The sequence below is a fragment of the Miniopterus schreibersii genome, assembly GCF_964146895.1.
Source record: "Miniopterus schreibersii genome assembly, chromosome: 12".
NCBI classification, from domain to species: Eukaryota; Metazoa; Chordata; class Mammalia; order Chiroptera; family Miniopteridae; genus Miniopterus; species Miniopterus schreibersii.
Window position 1 is genome coordinate 67,890,983 of NC_138112.1, and position 22,080 is coordinate 67,913,062.

Genomic DNA, 22,080 nt, shown 5'->3' on the forward strand with positions numbered 1-22,080 from the left:
AGAGATTTCCAGACAAAGAGGATGTGAGCGCGCGCCCCCAAAGGCGCCAAAAGGCGCGCATGCGCCTCCGGGCAGTGCGCAGACGCGCCTCGCGCTGCGGCGGGGTCTCTACTGCCCCCTGCCCGTGGGACTGCGGCATTGAGGCCTGGGGCGGCTTCGCTCAGACACCGCGCCGACGCTACGCCTGGGACACAGCTGCCGGCCCCCAAGCCCTTCCCTGAGCTCCCCTTGCCCACACACACGCCCCTAAACCCGTGTGCGGGGCCCACCTCCATGGATCCCGAACCTCCTGAGCCCTCGGCCGGTGCCGTCTCGGTTACGCGCCAGTCGCCCAGTGCGCAGTGCGGGCCTGGTGCTCAGGACGCCAGCGCCGGAGGCGACGCAGGTACTGAGCCCCGGGCTGGGCCGAGCGCAGACGGAGGCCCCTTGCATGGAGCCATTTCGGGAAGTAAGTCAGGTCATAGGTGCTCCACTCGAGGCTTTTTATTTATTTTATTTTTATTTTTTGTTAACCCTCGCGGAGGATATTTTTTCCATTGATTTTTAGAGAGTAGAAGGGAGGGAGGGGGAGGGAGACACAGAGAGAGACACGTGATGGTTGGTTGCCTCGGGCAGCCCCCCGCCATTGGGCTGGGGATCGAACCTGCGACCCAGGGACATGCCCTTGACTGGGAGTGGAACCCGCGACCCCTCGGTGGGCAGGCCAGTGCTCCAGCCACCGAGCAACACGGGCCGGGGTTCCACTGCAGTCTTCTGACAGGCTCTGTTTTTTCCCGCCTGGTCACCGATGTCCTGCTGTCTGTCTGGTCCGTTTTGGCTTGTAGTACTGCTGATGTTAGGAGCATCGTTTTAAGCACGCTGCATGGATTGATTAGTCCTCCCAAATCCCAAGAGGGAGGTACAATAAGTACCCTCCACCTTTATAGAGGAGGGACCCCTAGGCCGCCTGCGATTCCTGCCCGGTTGCCGAGGGGGTTCCAGTCACCTGTAGACTCCTTGCTGAGACCCACCAGCCTTAGATCATCCGTCCTTTGTGGTAAACCCCTAACGCACCTGCATGTTTTATAAACGTTTGCAGAGCTCTTTGCATGTGCTCTTCTGTAGGCCTCACTTAATATATAGCCCTAGGAAGAAGTTATTAAGGTTCCGTTATAGCTGAGGAACCGGAGACCTAGAGAGGTTAAGGAACTTGCTTGGTGTTGCCCAGCTAAGAAATATAAGAGCCAAGGTCCAAATCTAGGCAGTCTGAGTCCAGAGCCTGCCCTTTTGACCACTGTGCTTTCCTGCTGCCATCATCACATGCAGTTCTCAAGGGAGTCCTGGACCAAGCAAATGCACAGGAAGCAAATGAAATGATCCTTGGTACCGTTTCTCAGTCCTTTTCATTGTCGTCTCTCCACAGACCCCTTAGGAGGACATTTCCCCTCTAATCTCCCTCCTCCCCATGAAATTTTAACACCACTGATATACTATCTGCTTATGTACTGCGGCCCTTTCCTTCCTTCCTTCCTTCCCTCCTTCCCTCCTTCCCTCCTTCCTTCCTTCCTTCCTTCCTTCCTTCCTTCCTTCCTTCCTTCCTTCCTTCCTTCCTTCCTCCCTCCCTCCCTCCCTCCCTCCCTCCCTCCCTCCCTCCCTTCCTTCTTTAAATATATCTTTATTGGTTTCAGAGAGAGGCAGGGAGAGGGAGAGAGAGAAGCATCAATGATGAGAGAGTCATTGATCAGCTGCCTCCTGCGCGCCCCTGACGGGATGGAGCCCACAACCCGGGCCTGTGCCCTGACCAGGATTCGAGCCATGACCTCCTGGATCCTAGGGCGATGCTCAAGCACTAAGCAACGCCCGGCTGGGCTGCAGTTAAATCTTTTGACTGTTGCTTTGTGCATATGCAGGAGAGTTTCTCTGGGGTATGAATCTAGGAGTGACATTGCTGGGTACTGGCTGTATTTTCAGTGGTACAGCTGTTGCACTTAGCTTGTATTTTCCTAATTACTAATATGGTTATGTAATCTTTCAAGAGTTCGCTGGCCATTCTTTTGTGTATGCAACTTTGTGAATTGACTGTTTCTGTTCTGTACATGTTTTTTCCTACTGGGTTGCTGTCTTTTCCTTACGGATTTTTAGGTATATTTTATATGCTTTGTACAAGGGTGTTGGGTTTATTAGTTTCAGATATTATATCTTCTAACATTTGTGGCTTGTCTTTTCAGTTTGTTATAGTCTCATGAAGCACAGATTTTTCTCTTTTAATGTTGTAGACTTTATCAGTTCTTTTCTTAATGGTTTGTGCCTTTGTGTCTTGTTTACGAACTCTTTCTTTACCTTGAAGTCAGACAGATATTCTTATTTTCTTACAAAAATTTTAAATATTTGCTTTTTGTATTTAGGTCCTTTAATCACTTGGAATATATTTTTGTGTTTGATGTTAAGTAGTGATCTAATTTTATTTATTTTTTTAGCACCATTTTGTGAATAGTTAGTCTTTCTCCCTTGATTATATTACCTCTGCACATATTAAGGTTTCAAATATACATGGGTTACTTTTAGGCTACATATTTTGTTCTGTTGGTCCACTTGTCCATCCCTGTGCCTTTAGCATGCTATGATTATTACTTTAGTAAATTACATGCTTGGTATATGGCAAGATTTGTCTTAAAAAATATCTTTGCTGCCCAGCTGGAGTGGCTCAGTGCACCAAGAGGTCACAGGTGTGATTCGTGGTCAGGGCACATGCCCAGGTTGCTGGCTTGACCCCAGTAGGGGGTGTGCAGGTGCCAGCAGATGGATGTTTCTGTCTCTCTCTCTCTTCCTTCCTCTCTCCCTAAAATCAATAAAAACATATTTTAAAAGAAAAAAAATCTGTACTATTCTTGGCCCCTTTTTCTTGGACGTGAACTATAGTTTCCAAGAACAGATAGTAGGATTTGGATTGGACTGCCATGGATTTATAGATTGTGTTGGGAGCATTCATTTCTTTATGACATCCAGTCTTTCTACTCGTGAATATGCGGCAGCCTCCTTTGGCTCTTTGCACTTGCTTTCCCTCATCTAGAAAGCTCTCCTTTAGAAAGCGCCCTTGCGCCCCTGCCTCCTTGGTCCTCTGCGCTTTATGGCTGTCCCCTCATCAGAAGTGCCTTCCCTGAATAAAGGAGTCTCCATGTCCTATGCCGTCTTTTCATAGCACTCGTAACCATTTGACACATTATATGTTTGAGCATTTTTTTAAAAATATGTTTTTATTGATTTCAGACAAAGGGAGGAAAGACACATCAATGATGAGAGAGAGTCATCCATTGGCTGCCCCCTGCACGCCCCCTGCTGGGGATTGAGCCCACAACCCGGGCATGTGCCCTGACTGGGAATCGAACCGCCATCGCTAGGTTCATGGGTCGATGCTCAATCGCCCCCCCACGCCGGCCGGGCAAGAAAAAGTTTTCTTAAATAACATTTCCATATTTGAGTGCAGTCCACCAGGGGTCTGTGAGAAGAATCTGCTGTCACTGCCTTTTTACTGCTAACCACGATGATGTTTTCTGTTCGGAATACTTCTGACACCAAATGTGTGGGTTTTCCACACCAAGTGATTCTCCACTTCTGTGCAGACACCAACCGGATGTCCTACAGTTTAATTCAGTTCTGAAACTACCTACCTAGGGTTTATACAGATCCCAGAGGTTAAGGGCTCGGTCTCACAGACTACCCCCACTTCAGACACCAATCTCAAGTAGCAGTAGGTTACTCACACTTCTGAGTTGGCTACAAATTGGGGTTCCCACAGCCCCCTCCTCAGGTTCGAATTTGTTATAACAGCTCATAGAACTCAGGGTAACACTTTACTTGCTATTACCAGTTTATTATAAAGGATATAAATGAATAGCTAAAGAACACGTAGGTAGAGGTCTGGAAGAGTTGCAAGCACAGGAGCTCCTGACCCCATGGACTTGGGGTGTGTTATCTTCCTGGCTCATGGAAGTGTTCGCCAACCTGGAAGCTCTCCAGACCCTGTTGTTTAGGGCTTTTATGGAGGTGCCTTGAGCAGGCGTGGTCCATGGCCACTCGTGATTAACTCAGCCTTCAGCCCCTCCCCTCTCTGGAGGTCCAGGGGGTGGGGCTGAGAGTTGTAACCTAATTACAGGTAGTTCCTCTGCCAATCACCCCTATCCTGGAACTATGTAGGCTTCCCCCCTCACCCCCATCACCTCCTTAAAGTACAAAATGACACTCTTACTACACTAGAGATTCCAAGGGTCTTAGAAGCCCTTGTGTCTGGGAAGGGCTAAGACCAAATTTTAGAACAAAAGATGCTCCCATCACCTCTGTTGTTCAGGAAATACAAGGGTTTTAGTAGCTCTTGTGCCAGGAAACAGGGATGAAGACCAAATGGATGTACCGATGGTCCCCAACTTAGGATGGGTCGTCTTAGGATTTTTTTCGACTTTATAGTGGTGTGAAAGCAATAAGAATTCAGTCGAAGGGCTAGGCTAAGCTATGATTCTTGGTAGCTTAGCTGTATTAAATGCATTTTCGACCTGTGATATTTTTAATTTCTTGGGATGTAACCTCATTGCAAGTCAAGGAGCATACGCATTTTCTTATATCACTTGCATCACAGTCTGGTGTTGCAGCACCTCTGGGAACATGTGCTTTGGGGAACTCACAGTGGTTAGAAACCTTGTGAAATTGGGCCTGTGATAATCATGTGAGAATTGTAATTCTTTAGCCACTATCCTAGTGGTGACTTCATGTTCAGGAAATCCGAGATCCCATATTGAAATCAGATCCCAAATTCTCCTTGTGTGTCTTTAGGATTGTATTGTTGGAAAGCTCTGGCAGCATTTAGCCATTTTGGGTGCCTGTGTCCAACTTATTTGAGTACCAGATACTTTTCACATGGTGCATTTATTTCTATTTTCCTGAGATGGCTTTGGTTGCATTTCCTTTACTCTTTCTCGCTTTTACCCTGCCTCACATCCTGCACCCTTCCCTAAGACAACGCTCTTCTTTAGCGGCCAGTGTCCCTCCTGCAGGATTTGTAGTATTCCAGCGTCAGCTCTTCTGGTAACAGCTGCCAGGTCAGTCCCTCTGGTTGGGGTCTGCCCCCTCCTCTGCTTTCATCTCAGCTGCACTTTGACTTCCAAATGCTCAGTTTCTTAACTCCAGCCAACACCTATTTTTCAAATGGCTAAACTGCTCAAGGCTGACGGGTACTTTAGAGGCAGAACCTGGATGCTTTTTTACTGGGTCTTTGGAATAATAATAATGCCCTGGGCTTTGGCAGAGGTGCAGGGTCTGTTGGACAGAGCACAGACAGTCTCCTAAGTTTCTGCCCTCCGGTCTTTGCTTTCTCTTTGGAAATCCTTTTTCACACTTTGGGGGAAAATAATGTCCTTATCTTTTGGCCAAGATCAGGTGATCCTCATCTGTTGGGAAACATGTGACATGAATTTCTGCAACAGAGAATTATAAAAAACTCTTTGTACACTAGGCCCTCTGCATTTCAGGGCCCTGCCTCCATTTGTCCGCCTGGGTGTGAGGTGCTGAGGACTCGTGGCCTCGTGTGGTCCTGTTGAATCGCTTTTTTTTCTTAGCTTTGTCTCTGTTTCTCTTGAAGGCTACATTCTTTTTCTCAAATTATATACTTTGCATTCCTATGTTAAATATTAAATTTTATATTTATCAACATACATTGTAGGATCTGAGGCTCTAGCTTTTCTGTCTTTCCCGCCCCCAGATTTAATACTTTGTTTTATTTTGGTTGAACAGTTACAAGTCTTTTTTTTTTCCCCCTACACAAACAGCTTCATCTTTATAAGGTACAGTACTGTTTAAATTCCTTTTCATTTTTATCTCTTTATCTTCAGGAGCTACTTTTGTTAAATGGTGTCAAAGAAGGGAATTATTTGGGTTTGATTGATGTAGCTCATCCACTCCTTTATCAAAAACAAGTGCCTGCTCTGTGCTACCTCTGAGCAGGCAGGTCCACTGACAAATAGCACAAGATCTCTGCTGCTTGTCTAGAAGTAGAAACAGGCTCAGACAAGGAAATGCAATAAACAAGTGGGACATAAATTGTAGCAGAGGTAGGTGCAGTGGATGGAAAGTAATTCTTTTGGGGGATATTAGAAAAGCTGTTGTTTAAGCTAAGTCTTGAATGAATAGGAGCTTATGCAGCAGATCGGCACAACAGGAAGGGCAAAGCACAGAGGGAATGGCATGAACAAAAAGGTGCAGAGGACTGAAAAAGTCGTGTGTTGTGAGGCTGACGGGTGCCCAGAGGCTGATGTGGCAGAGCACAGGCCCTTTTGCAGGTGTGGTGGGTGATAAATGGGGAGGTGCTGCATTAGCTTCTTTATCCCAAGCAGAAGGGATTGGCTTTATCTTCCTGGAGCCATGAGGACTGTGAGTGAGATACTGTGTTCCTGGAGGTGTTATGTTGAACCATCTCAAAGAGAGCTTCTGACCGGTTCAACCTTGAGCTTTCATAATGGGGATAAAGTCTGTGCAGAGCCCCTGATTGGCACTTAACTGCATGCTCAGGGCACCTTGGACTTCTTATCATTGAACACTGGTCTGAACTCCAACCTCCACCCACTTGCCTGCCTCCCTTTAGGAATTGGTTCTGGCTTTCTAGGGTGGGGGTGGGGTGTGGCCTTTGGGATGGACAAGGGGATGGCAGAGGATGAGCCTTTTACACCTTTGGCTCTCCTTTGGTACCCCTTCTTGTGTGCAGTTTCTTCAGATCTTGGTTTCTGCTTTCTTCCAAATACACAGCCATCTTGGCTTCCGTCCCAGGTGAGAGAGGGAGAAAGAACTTCCTTCAGCTCCTCTCTGAAAATAACCCAGCTGGCACTGCTCAGGAACCAGAAGTTCCTGAGGGCTGGCATCTCATGATGTTGATGTCCAGCAGTCCCCACTGTGAACTCTGTCTCTGCCCCACGTACCCTCAATTCAAGGACCTCCGTGTTGGAAAGTTGGGTGGTCTTCAAGGCCTCTGCAGCACAGCGGCCTCCGAGGCTTCGCATAGGGAAATGATGGGGAGGTAAAGGACCCATGGCGCCCTGGGGAGATGGGGATAATCTGTGGGAGGACCTTCAAGGTGGGGAAGAGTCTGACCATGGCATCTTCTGATCTGTTGTAGGAAAAAGGTGGATGCCTCTCATTGAGGCCTAGCCCTGGGATGTTTGCCACAGCCCAGAGGTTGTCAGTCTCTTCTGGATGTCTGATTCCTAGCTGTCCTGCACGACATCCTGGCGCCAGAAACTGGGGAGGGGAGGGTAAGATGCGCAGTGTCAGCATCTCTCCTGTCCAAACAGAGTCATCCTAAAACATCTTGGAGAAGACTGGATTAGAGTTAATTCAATAAAGTTAATAAAGCAAAGTGCTGTAGTGGGCATTCCATAAATAATTGCTGCCTGATGAATTAACTGAACTCAAGATGAGACTTGAAGGAGTGGGAGAAAGTCCTGCCACGAAGCGGAGGTATCCCCAAGTCCCAGAGCCTAGGAAGACTGGGCCTGGTGGGGCGGTTGAGTTGAGTTTGGTTGACCCTGAGCCTCAGGTGGCCTAGCGAAGTTGGGAAGACCAGGCAGGCGGTGACTTGAGTCCTGGGCCAGGGGCGAACATGTTGTTGGGGTAGTCGCCGGCCTCCGGTGTGGGCTCTGGGCAGGTGTGGGCCTCGGGACCCCCGCGGTGCTGGATGCCCCTTACGGCGCCCTCTTACGGTGCTTGTAGTGACCTGCGGGGACCGGGGCGGGGAAAAGTCACAGACTCCGCCCACCTAAAGGTGGCTCCGTGCTAAGGTGGCTTCTTAGCGCCGGGCTGGAAGGAGCCGTGGGGTGGACGGGCTGGACACGCGGCCCTGGACGCGCAGCAGCGGGGAGGCCGGTTCCCGACATTGCTGCCCCTCCCGCGCCCACCCAGCGGCCCGGGACGAGCAATCCCCGGGGTTCCCCTTTAAGGGGAAGGCGGGGCGGGCCGGGGCGGGGCTCCCCGTCCAGTTCCCCTGAGGTCGCGCCGCCCCGCCCCCCGGCAGACGCGGTCGGGAGCTGCTCGGAGTCACAAGCCCGGAGGTTCAGACAGGCGTCCAGCCGCCACCTGATCGCACACTGCGTTGTGTCGCCGGCCCCGCAGGCACCATGAGCCAGGACACCGAGGTGGACATGAAAGAAGTGGAGCTGAACGAGCTGGAGCCCGAGAAGCAGCCGATGAACGCGGCGTCGGGGGCGGCCGTGTCCGCGGTGGCGGCGGGCGGCTCGGAGAAGAACGGCCTGGTGAAGATCAAGGCGGCCGACGACGACGCGGAGGCGGCGGCGGTCAAGTTCACGGGCCTGTCCAAGGAAGAGCTGCTGAAGGTGGCGGGCAGCCCCGGCTGGGTGCGCACGCGCTGGGCGCTGCTGCTGCTCTTCTGGCTCGGCTGGCTGGGCATGCTGGCGGGCGCCGTGGTCATCATCGTGCGCGCCCCGCGCTGCCGCGAGCTGCCCGCGCTGCGCTGGTGGCACAAGGGCGCCCTCTACCGCGTCGGCGACCTGCAGGCGTTCCAGGGCTGCGACGCGGGCGGCCTGGAGGGTGAGTGCGGGGGGGCCCCCGCCCCCCCCCGCCCGGCACCCCCGAGTTCAGCTGGCCCTGGGCTCGGCCCCCCGCCCCCCGATCCATCCATCCTCTCGGACCCTTCTCCACCCCGCCCAGGACCCCGCGGCCTCTCCCTGGGACGCAGCGACGCCTAACTTTCTTCGAAGAGCCCCCTCCCCCCACTCCCTGCTCCGCGAGGGCGGTTGACTCAGCGCCTACCCTTCCCCCTGCGGAGCCGGTCGCGGCCGGTTTCTGAGGCAAAGCGCTGGGCTCCTTACATCAGCCCCCCACCCTCTGCGCTCGGCCCCGGAGAGGAGCCTGGGGGACCCTCACGCCGGCCGCGCCTGACCGCTCTTCCCCGTTCCAGGTCTGAAGGGGCGTCTCGATTACCTGAGCACCCTGAAGGTGAAGGGCCTTGTGCTGGGCCCAATTCATAAAACCCAGGAAGATGACCTCCACGGGACCGACCTGGAACAGATCGACCCCACCCTGGGCTCCAAGGAAGATTTTGAGAGTCTCCTGCAGTCGGCCAAGAAAAAGAGTGGGTGCCCCGGCGTGGGCGAGGGAGCAGCTGGGAAGGGCTTGGTCTTCAGGATGGGATTGTTGTCTGGTGTACCCCCCACTGGCTCTGAGTTTTCCTAGGGCAGGTACTAAGGAAGTTTGTTAGGCTTCCGCCTAAACTGGATTTGTCAAGTGGTTCAGAGACTTTTACTTGGCTGTGCAATCGTTTCCCTTCTGGGCTTCAGTGCCCTTATTTTCAAAATGGACTTTTACAAAATCGGTGATTTTTCAACTTGAAAAGAGTGGGTCCTTTTGGAAAGAAGATCCAGATAAAATCTTGTCTTTCTTTAAAAGGGTTCACTTTGGGGTTGGGAAGCCCAGGGCCCTGTAATCAGCCTTCTCCATTAACACTATTAACCTTCTGCCCTGTTTAGATTTCAAGGCCCTTCCTTTCCCACGTCTCTTTCAATGGACTGAGATTTGCCAGGGTTCAAATCGAAGCTTTTGTAGCAAGTAATACAAAGGAAATAGCCTGCTGACTTGTATTTGTTGATTTCCTCTTTTCTCCTGGCCCCAGAGTCTTTCTCAACAACTGCTTTTTGCTCCGTTGTTCTAGGCATCCGGGTCATTCTGGACCTCACTCCCAACTACAGGGGCCAGAACTCGTGGTTCCTCCCCGCTCAGATGAACACTGTGGCCGCCAAGGTGAAGGTGAGTGTGCTGGTGCCCATGGCAGGCGGCGGCTGCGAGCTGGGCCTGTAACCCTAGGCCGCTCCTCCCACACAGGCCAGCAGCGCACCCCTGATTTCACCCCCGATTTCACTCGTTCCTTTTTTGACGGCTCACTTTTCTCATTTTCCTGACTGATGGTGACCTACCGCGCCAGGAAGGGCGCGTCTCAGATGTTAATCTGGATTCGATTTTTCTTCTTTTTGGGAGAGGAAACCCTTTGGTGGGAATCTGTCCAGTTCTTGTTTGATGTGTTTTGGAGTACAGCCCAGTCTGAAATTCTAAGCACTGGCGTCTTCCCCTGTGTCTGAGCCGATGCTAACTATTTCATGTATGTTTTCTAATCCCCTGTGTACCCACGCAAGGTTCCTGTCGTTACCCCCAAACTGTAAAGGAGGACCCTAAGGTTCACAGGGCTCAGTGTAACTGGGATTTGAGGTCCAACTAGCCTTATTTCTCAAATGAGACTTCCCTGAAGGTATAGCCTCAAGCTCTATATCCAAACGGCTGGGAGTGGGGCTTTGAATGTCACCCCAGCTCCTAATGCCTGGGTTCTAGGACACTGACCAGTTCAGAACCAGTAGAACAAAAATGGAGGCCCTGACTCTTGGCTGGCATCCCTGATTCTGGGTTAGATTTTATACTCCCAGCGTTTCCGTAGGACCCTTGGAGTCATCCAGTTCATCAGTTAGCAAATTGCTGGAAGACCCTTTAAAAGTTACTGATAAAGGAAGTTTTCAGAGGTAATGATGTGAAGAGTGGTAGCCTCAGATGAAAATGGAGACGAGAGGAGAGAGCACATGGAGCAGAGAGAAAAAGGGAAAAACGGGGCAGCCTCCCAAATGCTGGGGCTTCAGGCCCGGGCCTGTTCTGCAGAGCTGGCTCTTCTTTTCAGATCTTCATCTACACTGCCCCAGGGGGATGCTTTGAATTTCACTCATTCTTGGCTTTGCTCTGACCGCCCTTTACACAACTCCCAGCCCTCAGGACGGTGTTGGGAGAGGAGTCAGTACATTTGTCTTGGGATCTTTTTTTTTCTTTTTTTTGTCTTGGGGTCTTGACTAGCTTTTGAGTCTCCTCTCTGCCGTTCTCTGTGCCTTGGGCATGCCTCTTTGCTTCTCTGAGACTATTTCCACATCTCTAAAATGGGTATGCCACCATTTCACACATGCTAAGTATTAAGTGAAGTTATGTTTATGAACACTCTCTTGCGCGTTCTCTGTGGTTGTCAAAGATGAAGCTCTGTAATTTGCCTTGGGGAGGAGTGAAATGCTCTATCACTAAGAACCAATGATAGATTAGAATGGGAGGGGACGAAGGGCTAAACCTTTATAATAGAGGTGGGAAAACCAGACTACTCAAGGCTCTCATTCAAGGGACTCCCAAGGTCACGGGGAAGTGCACGGATGCAGGCTTAGTGTGGGCTGGTTTTGTGAGCCTTTGTGTCAGTGTTGATCCCTCTCCTCTGTTCCTTTGCCCACCCTGTAGGATGCTCTGAGCTTTTGGCTGCAGTCTGGCGTGGAAGGGTTCCAGGTCCGGCATGTGGAAGAACTGCAGGCAAGTTCCCTTTACATGTGAGGGGCGGAGCCCGGATGAGAACAGTGGGACTCGTGGGGCCTGTTAGTAATTGACTCTGCTTTTTGCCTCCTAGGATGCGCCTTTATTCTTGGCTGAGTGGCAGAACATCACCAAGAGCTTCAGCGAAGATAGGTGAGTGCCAGACCCCTTGTCCCCAACTTCGCTCCATTGTGGGTACCCCTCAGTGGAGCTAGACCCTGGGGAAGGGGGCGTCCCTAGTCCATATGTCTTCTCCACTCCGTTCTTCTTGTCCTCTCCCAGCCATGACCTCTGCTTTGCTCTCTGCAGGCTCTTCATTGCAGGGACTAATTCCCCCAGCCATCACCAGGTCTTGAGCCTACTTGAATCAACCAAGGACCTGTTGTTGACCAGCTCATACCTGTCAGCCCCCCTTGTCCCTGGGAAGCACGCAGAATTCCTGGTCACCCAGTATTTGAATGCCACTAACAATCACTGGTGCAGCTGGAGTGTGAGTTCCACAGTGGTGGGAGGGGGCAGGTTGTGTTTTGGAGGAAAGGGGTGTTGGGAGACAGAGGCAGCATGGGCTTTGGGGCTCACCAGTGTGTCCATTCCTGCAGCTATCTCAGGCAGGGCTCATGACTTCCTTCGTGCCGGCTCACCTCCTCCGACTCTACCAGCTGTTGCTCTTCACCTTGCCGGGGACCCCGGTTTTCAGCTATGGGGATGAGATTGGCCTGAAGGCAGCTGCCCTTCCTGGACAGGTATTTCATGCTGCCTTCCCAGCACAGTGGGGGAGCTTGTGTTCCTCTGTCACGATGGTTCTGTGGATGTTGGTGGACAGGCATGAACCTTGGGGTGGAACTGTGTTTCATTCCTAGTCAGTCACCTACTCAGTTGCTGTGTGGCCTTGGCAAGCTTTCACTTCTCGTGGTCATCTTTCTGTGTTAACTGCATTTCTTGTAGGGTGGTTAGGATTGAATGATGGCTTACTTTAAAATGCAATGTCTGGTCCCTGGTAGGTGTTCAGTACGATAGCCATCACTCACTCCCTCACTCATTCATTCATTGGACAGTGGGTACTCTGCTAGGCTCTGTGCCCTCCAGGAATTCATAGTTCAGTGGGGGAGCCAGACGAGTGAGAGACATACATGGCAGTGAGTGTTGTGATAGGGTTACGACCAGGGAGGCACTCGCTTAGCTCTAGCCACAGGTGTGGAGGTTGACAACTGAGCTTATATTTATAGACCTAGCCATTCTATTATTCCACCAAATTTTTTTGAGTAATTCCTGTGTGCCATGCCTGGAGGATACGGCAGTGCACAAAAGGCCTGGAGGTGGTAAAAGTAGATCATCAGCAGATGGGATAAAGATGCCAGGTGCCAATGAGTGTCGTGCAGAAGGAAGCATGGTAAGGGTCCTGGAGAAGAGCGCCTGGGTTATATTTTATATTGAGTGGCCACAGAAAGAAAACCCTGTGAGACAACTGAGTGGAGATGAGGGAAGTGAGGAAGCTAGTTTGTGGCTGCCTGGGAGAAGAGCGCTCTAGGCTGAGGGGCCTGTGTGCAAGGACCTGAGGTGGGAGCCCTCCTTGCTGCTTGCCCAGCAGAACTTGTGTGTGAGTGAGGGAGGATATGCTCAGTAGGGGTGGGGCAAGGGCAGGAGAAGGAGTGGGGGAGTGGGCCAGACCTTCCCCAAGTCCCCTTTTCCCTGCTTTTCAGCCTGTGAAGGCCCCAGTCATGCTGTGGAATGAGTCCTGCTCCCTCAACACCTCAGGACCTATAAGCTCCAACATGACTGTGAAGGTAAGGGTTCTAAATGGGCAGGGCCTGACCAGCAGAGGGGAGCCAGGTGGCTTGTAGGGGTTTGCACCCAGGAGAGTTCTTCATCCCCTCCTGCTATGTCATCTTCGCTTGCAGGGCCAGAGTGAAGTTCCTGGCTCCCTCCTTAACCTGTTCCGGCAGCTGAGTGATCATCGGAGTAAGGAACGCTCCCTGCTGCATGGAGACTTCCATGTACTCTCCTCGGGGCTTGACATCTTCTCCTACATCCGCCAATGGGACCAGAATGAGCGTTTCCTGGTAGTGCTCAACTTTGGGAATGTGGGCCAACCTGCCAGCTTACAGGCCTCCAGCCTGCCTGCCAGTGTCAGCCTTCCCACCACAGCTGACCTGGTGCTCAGCACCGAGCCAGGCCGTAAGGAGGGCACCTCTCTTGAGCTGGAGCACCTGAAACTGGAGCCCCATGAGGGGCTGCTGCTCCACTTTCCCTACGTGGCCTGACCAGGACCCATTACCGTTCCCCTCCACTCCCCAGGCCCTTTGGGTTCTGATTTCTCTCCCTTTTTTTTTTTACTGTCACAGATTACAGATGAGCCCCCCCATAGGCTATTTCCTGGCTTCAAATAAAAGTCACCCCAGCCTGGTGAGGTCTTGTCTTGTTTCCCTCCACCCTTCTGTTATGGCAAGAATCTCTCTCCTCTTCCTGCCTGGACCTTCCCCACAGTGATCAGGGGCCGAGCAAGTGGTGAGCGTTTCATAGATCTGCTCCAGCCCAGAGAGGAGGGGCCTGCCAAGTCAGGGCTCAGAGATGTTGGAGCTAGGGCTGGCATCTGTGCGTCCCCCAGACTGGGCGGGTACTCTCCTGGAGGTCCCAGGCCTTGCTGACTCTCCCTCAGCAATGGGTCTCTAGCCAAGTATGGTCAGTTTTCCTGTTTTTGCAGACTTAGCCGTTCAGGGAGATTGAGCGGGTGTGGGTGGCCTGTTTTCTAAAGGATACCAGGGCTATTCAGTAAGGGTTTACTGCACACTCAGCAGGTACCAGGAAGTGTTCTAGGTCCTGGGGTTACAGGAACAAAGTTCAAAAGTCCCTGTCTCCGTGGGGCTTATATTTTGGTGAGGAGACAGGTTAGAAGTAAGATGAATAAATAGAGTGTGGTGGATGTGGTGATAATGGCCAGAGGAAAAAGTAAAGCAGAAGAGGTGGATGTTTGGGGGTGAAGGGAATTTGGGGTGGGAGCTAGCGGAGGCCTCACCAAGGAAGTGACATTTGAATAAAGAGTCTGAAATGAGGGAGGGAGTTAACTAGGCAGATATATGGGGAAGGAGCTTGCCAGTGCTCTGGGTTGGGAGCCAGCCTGAGGGGAGGAAGAGGGGAGAGGCAAAGGGTGCCGCCTAGTTGGCAAGATCATGAAGAGCGTGGTAAGGTGGTCACAATCTGGTGCAAAGAGTTTGGAAAACTGCACAGTGAGAGGGCATGGGCCCTCCCAGACTGCCCTTACTTCAGACACCAGCTGCAAGTTCATAACTGTCTTCAATGGGTCATTGTTAGAACAACACATAACCCAGGAAAGCACTGAGATTACAGCTTTATTGTAGCGAAAGGATACACGTTTGAACTAACCCGAGGACCCACACAAGAAGCTTTCCCACTGGAGTCCCGGACCCCATACCTGGTATGTAGCACTGGCCATGCAGGGAAGGTCCCTGAGCCTTTGGTGTCCAGAGTATTTCTTGGGGCTTAATCACATACTGCTCCTGAGGCTGTGGCTGACCTTTAGTCTCTAGCCCCTCCCAGAAGTTCAGGTTAATACCTTTAGTCTTGTTCCTCCAAAGATAGTGAGTCCCAAAGCCCTCACCGTAAATCAGTGTCGACTGCTGTCCAAAGTCCCCATTCTAGTAGAAACTCCTACCAGTCAGGACATTCCAGGGCCTGGAGATTATCTCCCAGCAGCTGAGGGTGAAGGCTGGACTCCCAGTGGAGATGAGTTCTTTAGGCACACAGTCTTAGAGGACCGATGGCAGTTGCAGGGTTCCAAGCAGTGACATTAGCTCACTTGTGTTTTAAAAATATATATATATTGATTTCAGAGAGTAAGGGAGAGTGGGAGAGAGAAACATCAATGAGGAGAGTCATTGATCGGCTGTGTCCTGCACGCCCCCCACTGGGGATGGAGCCCGCAACCCAGGCATGTGCCCTGACCGGGAATTGAAACAAAATCTCCTGGATCCTAGGTTGATGCCCAACTGCTGAGCCATGCCAGTCGTGCCCTGACTTGGGTTTTGACTGGCTCCCGGGCTGTTCGTCCCACAGGGAGGCTGATTGGGATGGTTGTTGCAAGTGTTTGGATCCTGCATTTATTTTGCAGATCGATCCACAGGATTTGCTGTTGGATCCTCTGGTGTCATTGTGCCGATCGGGGTTGTTAGGCCTCCTGGCTTTCTCATGATAAAGGACACTAGCTCCTGTGGCTTGGGCCTGGCCCTCTAAGGGTGTCCTGGTGTAGGGAACATACCAAATTCAGGCCCAGTCCTTGTTTGCTGACTGGTCTGCCTTGCTCCGCATCTGTGCCTGAGGCCTGTGAGGAAGGCAGGAAGGCCTGCGCTCAGCATGTACTCTAGGTGTTCAGCCTAATTCCGGAAAAGACGCACCCAGCCAGCCAGCCAGCTGGACCTTGGCTCGCCTCTGCCTAGGATTTCCCTTCTCCTGCCCCTTCTGGCTTTTGTCTAATCCAGGCCTCTTCCTAAGGCTCCCCACCTCTTTCCTCCTCAGGTTCTTTCCCAGGGCCCCAGCTCCAGCCCTCTCCTTTTTCTCTGCCTCCTGGCCTCCCCTCTGACCCACAGTTTGTATCCATGTTGCTACAGGTGGAGCCTCCGCATGACTGTGCTTTGCAGTTTACTATGGACTTTTACTTAAGAAGAAATTATAGTATAACAAAATTTACCATTGTAACCATTTTTAGCTGTACAGTTCAGTGGCATTAAGTACATGACTGTGCAACCATCACCACCATCCACCTCCAGAGCTTTTCCACGACACCAAACAGACTGCACCCACTAAACACAACCACCTCCCATACATATAGATACATATATACGTACACACACACACACATACATATATTTAATTCTCACCCAAGGGTATTTTTTCCATTGCTTTTCAGAGAGCGTGGAAGGGAGAGAGAGAGAAACATTGATGTGAGAGACACGCATCAGTTGGTTGCCTCACGTACCCCTATGGGAGCTGGCGATCGACCCTGCAATCAAGGTAGGGGCCCTTGGCCGGAATCAACGTGGGACCCTTCAGTCCCAAGGCTGATGCTCTAACCACTGAGCCAAACTGGCTAGGGCCCCCCATATTTGTTTTTTAAATTTATTTATATATTTTTAAAACATATCTTTATTGATTCCAGAGAGAGGAAGGGAGAGGGAAAGAGAGAAACATCAATGATGAGAGAGTGATTGATCGGCTGCCTCCTGCACGCCCCAGACGGGATCGAGCCCGCAACATGGGCATATGCCCTGACCGGGAATCGAACCCCAATCACCTGGATCCTAGGTCAACGCTCAACCGCTGAGCCATGCCCGGCCGGGCTCATATTTGTTTTTAAAGTAGAAAATGAATAAACCAAGAATTAAATGAAGACATCGAGGTTTTCAGCACCGCCGCGTGGGGTCCTGGCCTCTGCGCTGTGGGGGGAAAGATGGGGCCGTCAGCTTGCTGTACCATGACCTGCCTGCCCCTCACTTCCCACGTTGCAGAAGGAAGCAAGCTGAGCCAGACAGTCATAGAGACTGTTTCATTAGCCCCCTAACTGCCCTGTGGAGGAGGAATTCTCACCCTATGTCATGAGGAAAGTGGCCCGAATTCCTGTCCCCAGGGCAACCTGGGCTGATGGCAGGGCTCACCTGAAGCAGGTGGGGCAGAGGGCAGGCTACTTCTACCAGAGAGGCCCCTATGTTGTTTGAACTCACTCAGCATTTTTTGAGTCACTGCTCTGATCCTGGTACCATCCTCAACTTTCTGCATCCCGGGTGAAGAAGACCCTCCCCTCACATGCTTTCCAACCCCTAAAGGACCAGATTCTTGGAATTCTAAGCACTGAAGTCCACCACTTAAGGGTTAAGGACACTTTTAAATGAGATAATCGGTTTAATGAGACACTTTTTCCTCTAAGTCATTGAGGAGGCGGCTGAGGGCCCAGAGAAGTGAGGGGGCCCTCCTGGAGACCCGTGAACTGCCGTTTGTACCCAGGCCCTAGCTCCAAAGTCAAGCTCCCTGTGCTGGACTGGAAAGACTGGACTCGGTCTTTCCCCAGGGCCCCTGGCCAATTACCTGCCTGTGGGCCGGGGAAGGGACTGGCATTCTGCCTGAGTCATTCTTCCAGTGCCAGTCAGTGTGCTACAGTGTTGGGGACAAAAGGGGACTACAACGCTGCCCCTCCTCCACAGTTCCGGGCTTTATTGATCGGGAGGGGTAGCAGGTGTGCCAGTAATTGCAGCCCTGAGATCAGGGCTGTGGGGCAGCAGTGAGCCAGGCCCTGGGGCCAGAGAGGAAGCGCCTAATCCTGGAGAGATGGGGGAGCTGTGACTGTGACTGAGAGTGAGGCGCCAGTAGGCATTTCTGTGATGCGCTTACAGGACAGGGCCACCCAGGCAGAGCGGGCGTTACCTGCAGCCACTCAGCTGAGACCGCATGATGGAAGTGCGGGACCATAGGACACAGTTTGGGACAACTGGGGGCAGTGATGAGAGCCGAGCAGAGGCTGAAGCACAAAGGGCCCAGCAGCCATGCTCACCTTAGCTCCGCGTGGCTCGTGCGTGGTTCCCAGCCTGGCTATTCAGATTGCTCTGCAAAAATCTCTCCCGTCCGCCTTGGCCGGTGTGGCTCGGTTGGCAGGAGCATCGTTCAGTGCACCGAAAGGTGGCAGGTTCAGTTTCCACTCAGGGCACCTACCTAGGTTGCGGGTTCCATCCCTGGTCGGGGTGCACATGGGAGAGCACCCAATCGATGTCTCTCTCTCCCTCCCCTCTCTCTAAAATCAGTAAGCCTGTCTTTGGGTGTGTGAGGAATAAAAAAAAAATATCTCCCTTCCAACATCTACTAATTTGGAATCTCCAAAGAGGTAAGCCTGGGAGTCTTTTTTTCCCTTTTTGAAGGAGAATTTTTTAAATTACTTTTATGTACATAAAACTTGACCATGTACACTTAGCCCAGCTTGGTGGTCAGTTCTTCAGCCTTGGCCTTTTCCAGCTTGACAAAGCGAGCCACCAACTTTGGACAAGGGATGTTGCCTCGCCAGCGGTGGCAGATCTCATCGTATCTGTCTATTTTTAATCAGTTTTCCAAAATGATTCTCACAGCAGCTTGGGAACCATTAGGTCAATGTTTCCCAAACCTGCTTTGTTATGCAAGAGAACAGTGGTTAGAAAAGTCCCGATTTTTCTCCCAGGTGTTCTGTCCAGAAGGTATGGGGTAGGACCCCTGAATCTATGTAAGCTCAGGTGCGCATGAGAAAGGAACACAGCTCTCCCTGGTGGGGACCCCTGAGACGTGCTTGGAGGGAGAGGCACGGTCAGGTGTGAGTTCCAGAGAGCTCGCTGGGGCTCTGCTGATGTGGAGGAAGAAGTTGACAGCTGAGGCTGGGGGCAGAGAGCCATCTGGGGTAGCCCAGGAAACTCTGGAAGTTAAGGAGGCGGAGGCTGTGGGGCTGGACGGGAGGCATGGCTTGGAGAGGTCGTCAGGAGAAGCAGCTGCAGGGTTTCATGAGGGCGCAGGAGGGATGGCCTATGAGGCAGGAATGGAGCTGTGTGGTGACTTCAGTCTCTAGCCTGGGTGACTGGGGAGTGGGCTGGGGCCGTGGAGCTGAGTGGGGGAGGCAGGAAGAGAAGCAGCCGTGGGTGGAAGGCGATGGGCCCCACGTACACGCGCTGGGTTTAGTGCACTTGGACTTGCAGGTGTAGTTTTCCAGCAGGGGCGAGGGGGAGCCCTGGGGTAGAGGTGGGGGTACAGGCTGCGAGTGTGAATGATGCCTGTGACTGTGTGGGCTGAGAAGGCTGGAGCCCTGAGGACTGGCAACATTTACAGGACACACAGTGGGAGAGGGACCCACGAGGAAGGAAAAGAAGAGAAGGGAGCCCTGGGGGCTGGGTGATGGGGAGGCAGGAGGCAGAGGCCAGGTCAGTGCCAGGTAGAGCAGAGCTGTCCCAGCTGGCCTTCAGCCTGGCGACCAGGAGATCATCGGGGATGGGCTCCAGGGCACTTCCAGGGCACGGCGGAGAAATGGATTTTTCTGATTTCAAGGGTGGGTGGTACTTGTACAAGTTTCTAGATGGTATCAGTTGGAGTTGTTGGTTTTCTTAAGCAGCCAAAGAATTCACTGAAAGGTCATCAGGAACTGCCAGGAGGAGGCAGGACCAGTTTTGCAGATTGGCCAGGAAGCAAGCGCCAAGCAGCAGGAAGCACAATTGTCTTTTAACTAGAACAGCCTGAGAGGCCGCCCCCTGGGGACACACTGCCCAGGCTGCGTGGTTGGGCACAAAGCCCTTGGCTGCTGGTGGGCTGTGGGTGATGCTGACATTCAGACAAGCTCCACTTGCAATGGCCCCGAGTCCTGGGGCCGTTGCCTTCTCTGATGGGGCGTCTGGCTCTCATTCGCCCAACGGCGCTGACTGGCGTGGGGCGGCCCTAGGGAGAGCAGAGTTAAAATGATTTTAAGGTTTTCGGCCTGAGCAGCTGGAAGATTGGATTTGCCATTTACTGAGATGGGGAAGACTTTCGGGGGACAGGGCTTTAGAAGCAGAAGGGAGCAGCTCAGTGGGGGCTGGGTGACTTTGAGAACCAGTAGACATCTAAGTGGAAATGTCACGATGCACACGCTGCTCGTGAGGAGACCTGGGCTGGAGACGCGGGTCTGAGAGTCACGCACACAGCTGGCATTTAGAAGCCTCAGCTGAAGGAGATGACCCCGGGAGTCGGAGGAGCAGGGAAGAGAGGGTGACCAAGGGCCAAGGGCGCCCTTCAGAGGTGGGGGGGAGAGGAAGGGGCAGTAGGAGCGCCCCGCAGCCAGGGAGGGGGCAGTGGCCCGTTAGGACAGAGGCCGCGGGCGGGGCCTGCGCACGGAGCTCTTTGGTGACTTGGACGAGAGCAGCTTTGGCTGAGGCTGAGGCTGAGGCAAAGCCCACTGGAGGGGTTCGGAGGCCCGGGGAAGACGGGGTGGACTTAGTGCCCCAGACAGTGCTGCTGTTCAAGCAGGAGAAGAGAGATGGGGCAGCAGCCGGAGCTGGACGAACGGAGCCAAAAAGCTTGTGTGTGTGTGTATTTCACTATTTTTAATTTAATTTCCTTTTTTTACTGAGGTGTAATTTACGTACAACATTATTTTCGTTTCAGGTGTACAGCATACTGATTTGATATTTGTATATATGGCAAAATAGTCACCCCCGTAAGTCTAGTTCACATCCATCGCCACACATAGTTACAGGATTTTTTTAAAAAAATATATCTTTCTTGATTTCAGAGAGAGGAAAGGAGAGAGAGAGAGAAACATCAATGGTGAGAGAGTCATTGATCGAGCCTGCAACCCGGGCATGTGCCCTGACCGGGAATCGAACCCCCATCGCCTGGATCCTAGGTCGACGTTCAAGCACTAAGCCACGCCCGGCCGGGCTGGACTTGTTTATTTTTAATCGAAGTATGGTTGGTACATAATGTTATGTGACTTTCAGGTGAACGGTATAGTGATTTGGCATTTATATATCTTACCGTGTGATCGCCGTGCTAAGTCTGGCACAGAATTTCCTCTTCTTGTGATGGGAGCTTTTAAGATCCACTCTCCTAGCAACTTTCAAAAATGCAAACAGCCCTGGCCAGGTGGCTCCGATGGCTAGAGTGTTGTCCCAATACTCCAAGGTTGTGGGTTTTACCCTTGGTCAGGGCACATACAAGCATCAACCAGTGAGTGCATAAATGAGTGGAGCAAGGAATGGATGTTTCTCTCTCTCTGTCTCCCTTCTTCTCTCTCTAAAATCAATAATAAAAAAACCCATAAAACTGCAATACAAGGCTTTATTTTAATTTTATTTATTTATTTTTTAATTGGCAGCAGTACAGCATATTTGCTTCCGTTGGGGGGAAATGCTGGGGAAAGGAGCCTTGCTGGATGGATGGCTTTGAGGCAGGGAGAGGAGGTGGAGGAGGGAGGGCTTTCTGGGAGCTGGGCACAGAGAAGGTGGGTATGTGAGTATAGAGTTGGTGCTTAGACGTGGTGGGGGTTTGTGGAGTCCCACCCACAGGTTGCTTTTATTTTCTCAGTGGAGCAGGAAACAAGGCCATCAGCTGAGAGTGAGGATTGGGGCCTGAAGAATTTTGGAGGTTTGAGCGGGGAGAAAGTGTATGAACAAACACCCAGGGCCTTCCTCTGCACACACACTGTCTGTTCGGGAGCTAGTAGCAAGCCCATCACCTACCTGTTAGAATCTCAGGCCCACCCCAGACCCACAGAATCAGAATCTGAGTCTGATTGCAGATCCCGGGTGACTCCTGGGCACACTCAGGCTGGACAGGCCCTGACGTAGGATGGCAGAGCCACTGTTTGAGGGCAAGGTAGATTGATTGACAGGCAGTGTGAACAACCCGCTTCAGACCCGCTTTTGCATTTAATGGAATTTCAGCGCCTGACCTTGGAAACTCTAGCTCCCTCTAACTGGTGGTGGACCCTCCCCCAAAATCAGTGTGATAAAGAGAAAACGTTCCCTCTTTTTCAGAAGTCCCAGAAATAAAAGCAGATTCTTTCTTGCATCACTAAACCATCCTTGCAAATGTTATTTCTTACAAGGGAGTCTTGTCAAGACAATGAAATTAAGAGGCTGTTGATTTGGCTTTTGAAAGTAACCTTTAACTTGTAAAAGGCTAGCAATTCTGATTGCTTGTCTTCCTTAATAATGCGTTGCCCTGGCAATAATACTTAAA

At 51.8% G+C, this 22,080-nt stretch overlaps 1 protein-coding gene across 2 annotated transcripts; it reads left to right on the top strand.

The window, feature by feature from the left end:
- SLC3A2 (solute carrier family 3 member 2) lies at positions 1 to 13,759 on the top strand. Of its 2 annotated transcripts, none has more exons than XM_081154327.1 (10): positions 1 to 448; positions 8,128 to 8,562; positions 8,933 to 9,106; positions 9,683 to 9,777; positions 11,284 to 11,352; positions 11,447 to 11,505; positions 11,662 to 11,842; positions 11,952 to 12,095; positions 13,053 to 13,136; positions 13,251 to 13,759. In XM_081154327.1, the coding sequence occupies exons 1-10, from the start codon at positions 274 to 276 to the stop codon at positions 13,611 to 13,613; spliced, it is 1,779 nt and encodes a 592-aa protein (XP_081010453.1). In that variant the 5' UTR covers positions 1 to 273; the 3' UTR covers positions 13,614 to 13,759. The 2 variants fall into 2 exon arrangements, with proteins under 2 accessions (XP_081010453.1, XP_081010454.1); XM_081154328.1 differs by having other exon boundaries at positions 15 to 385.
- The last annotated feature ends 8,321 nt before the right edge of the window (positions 13,760 to 22,080 follow it).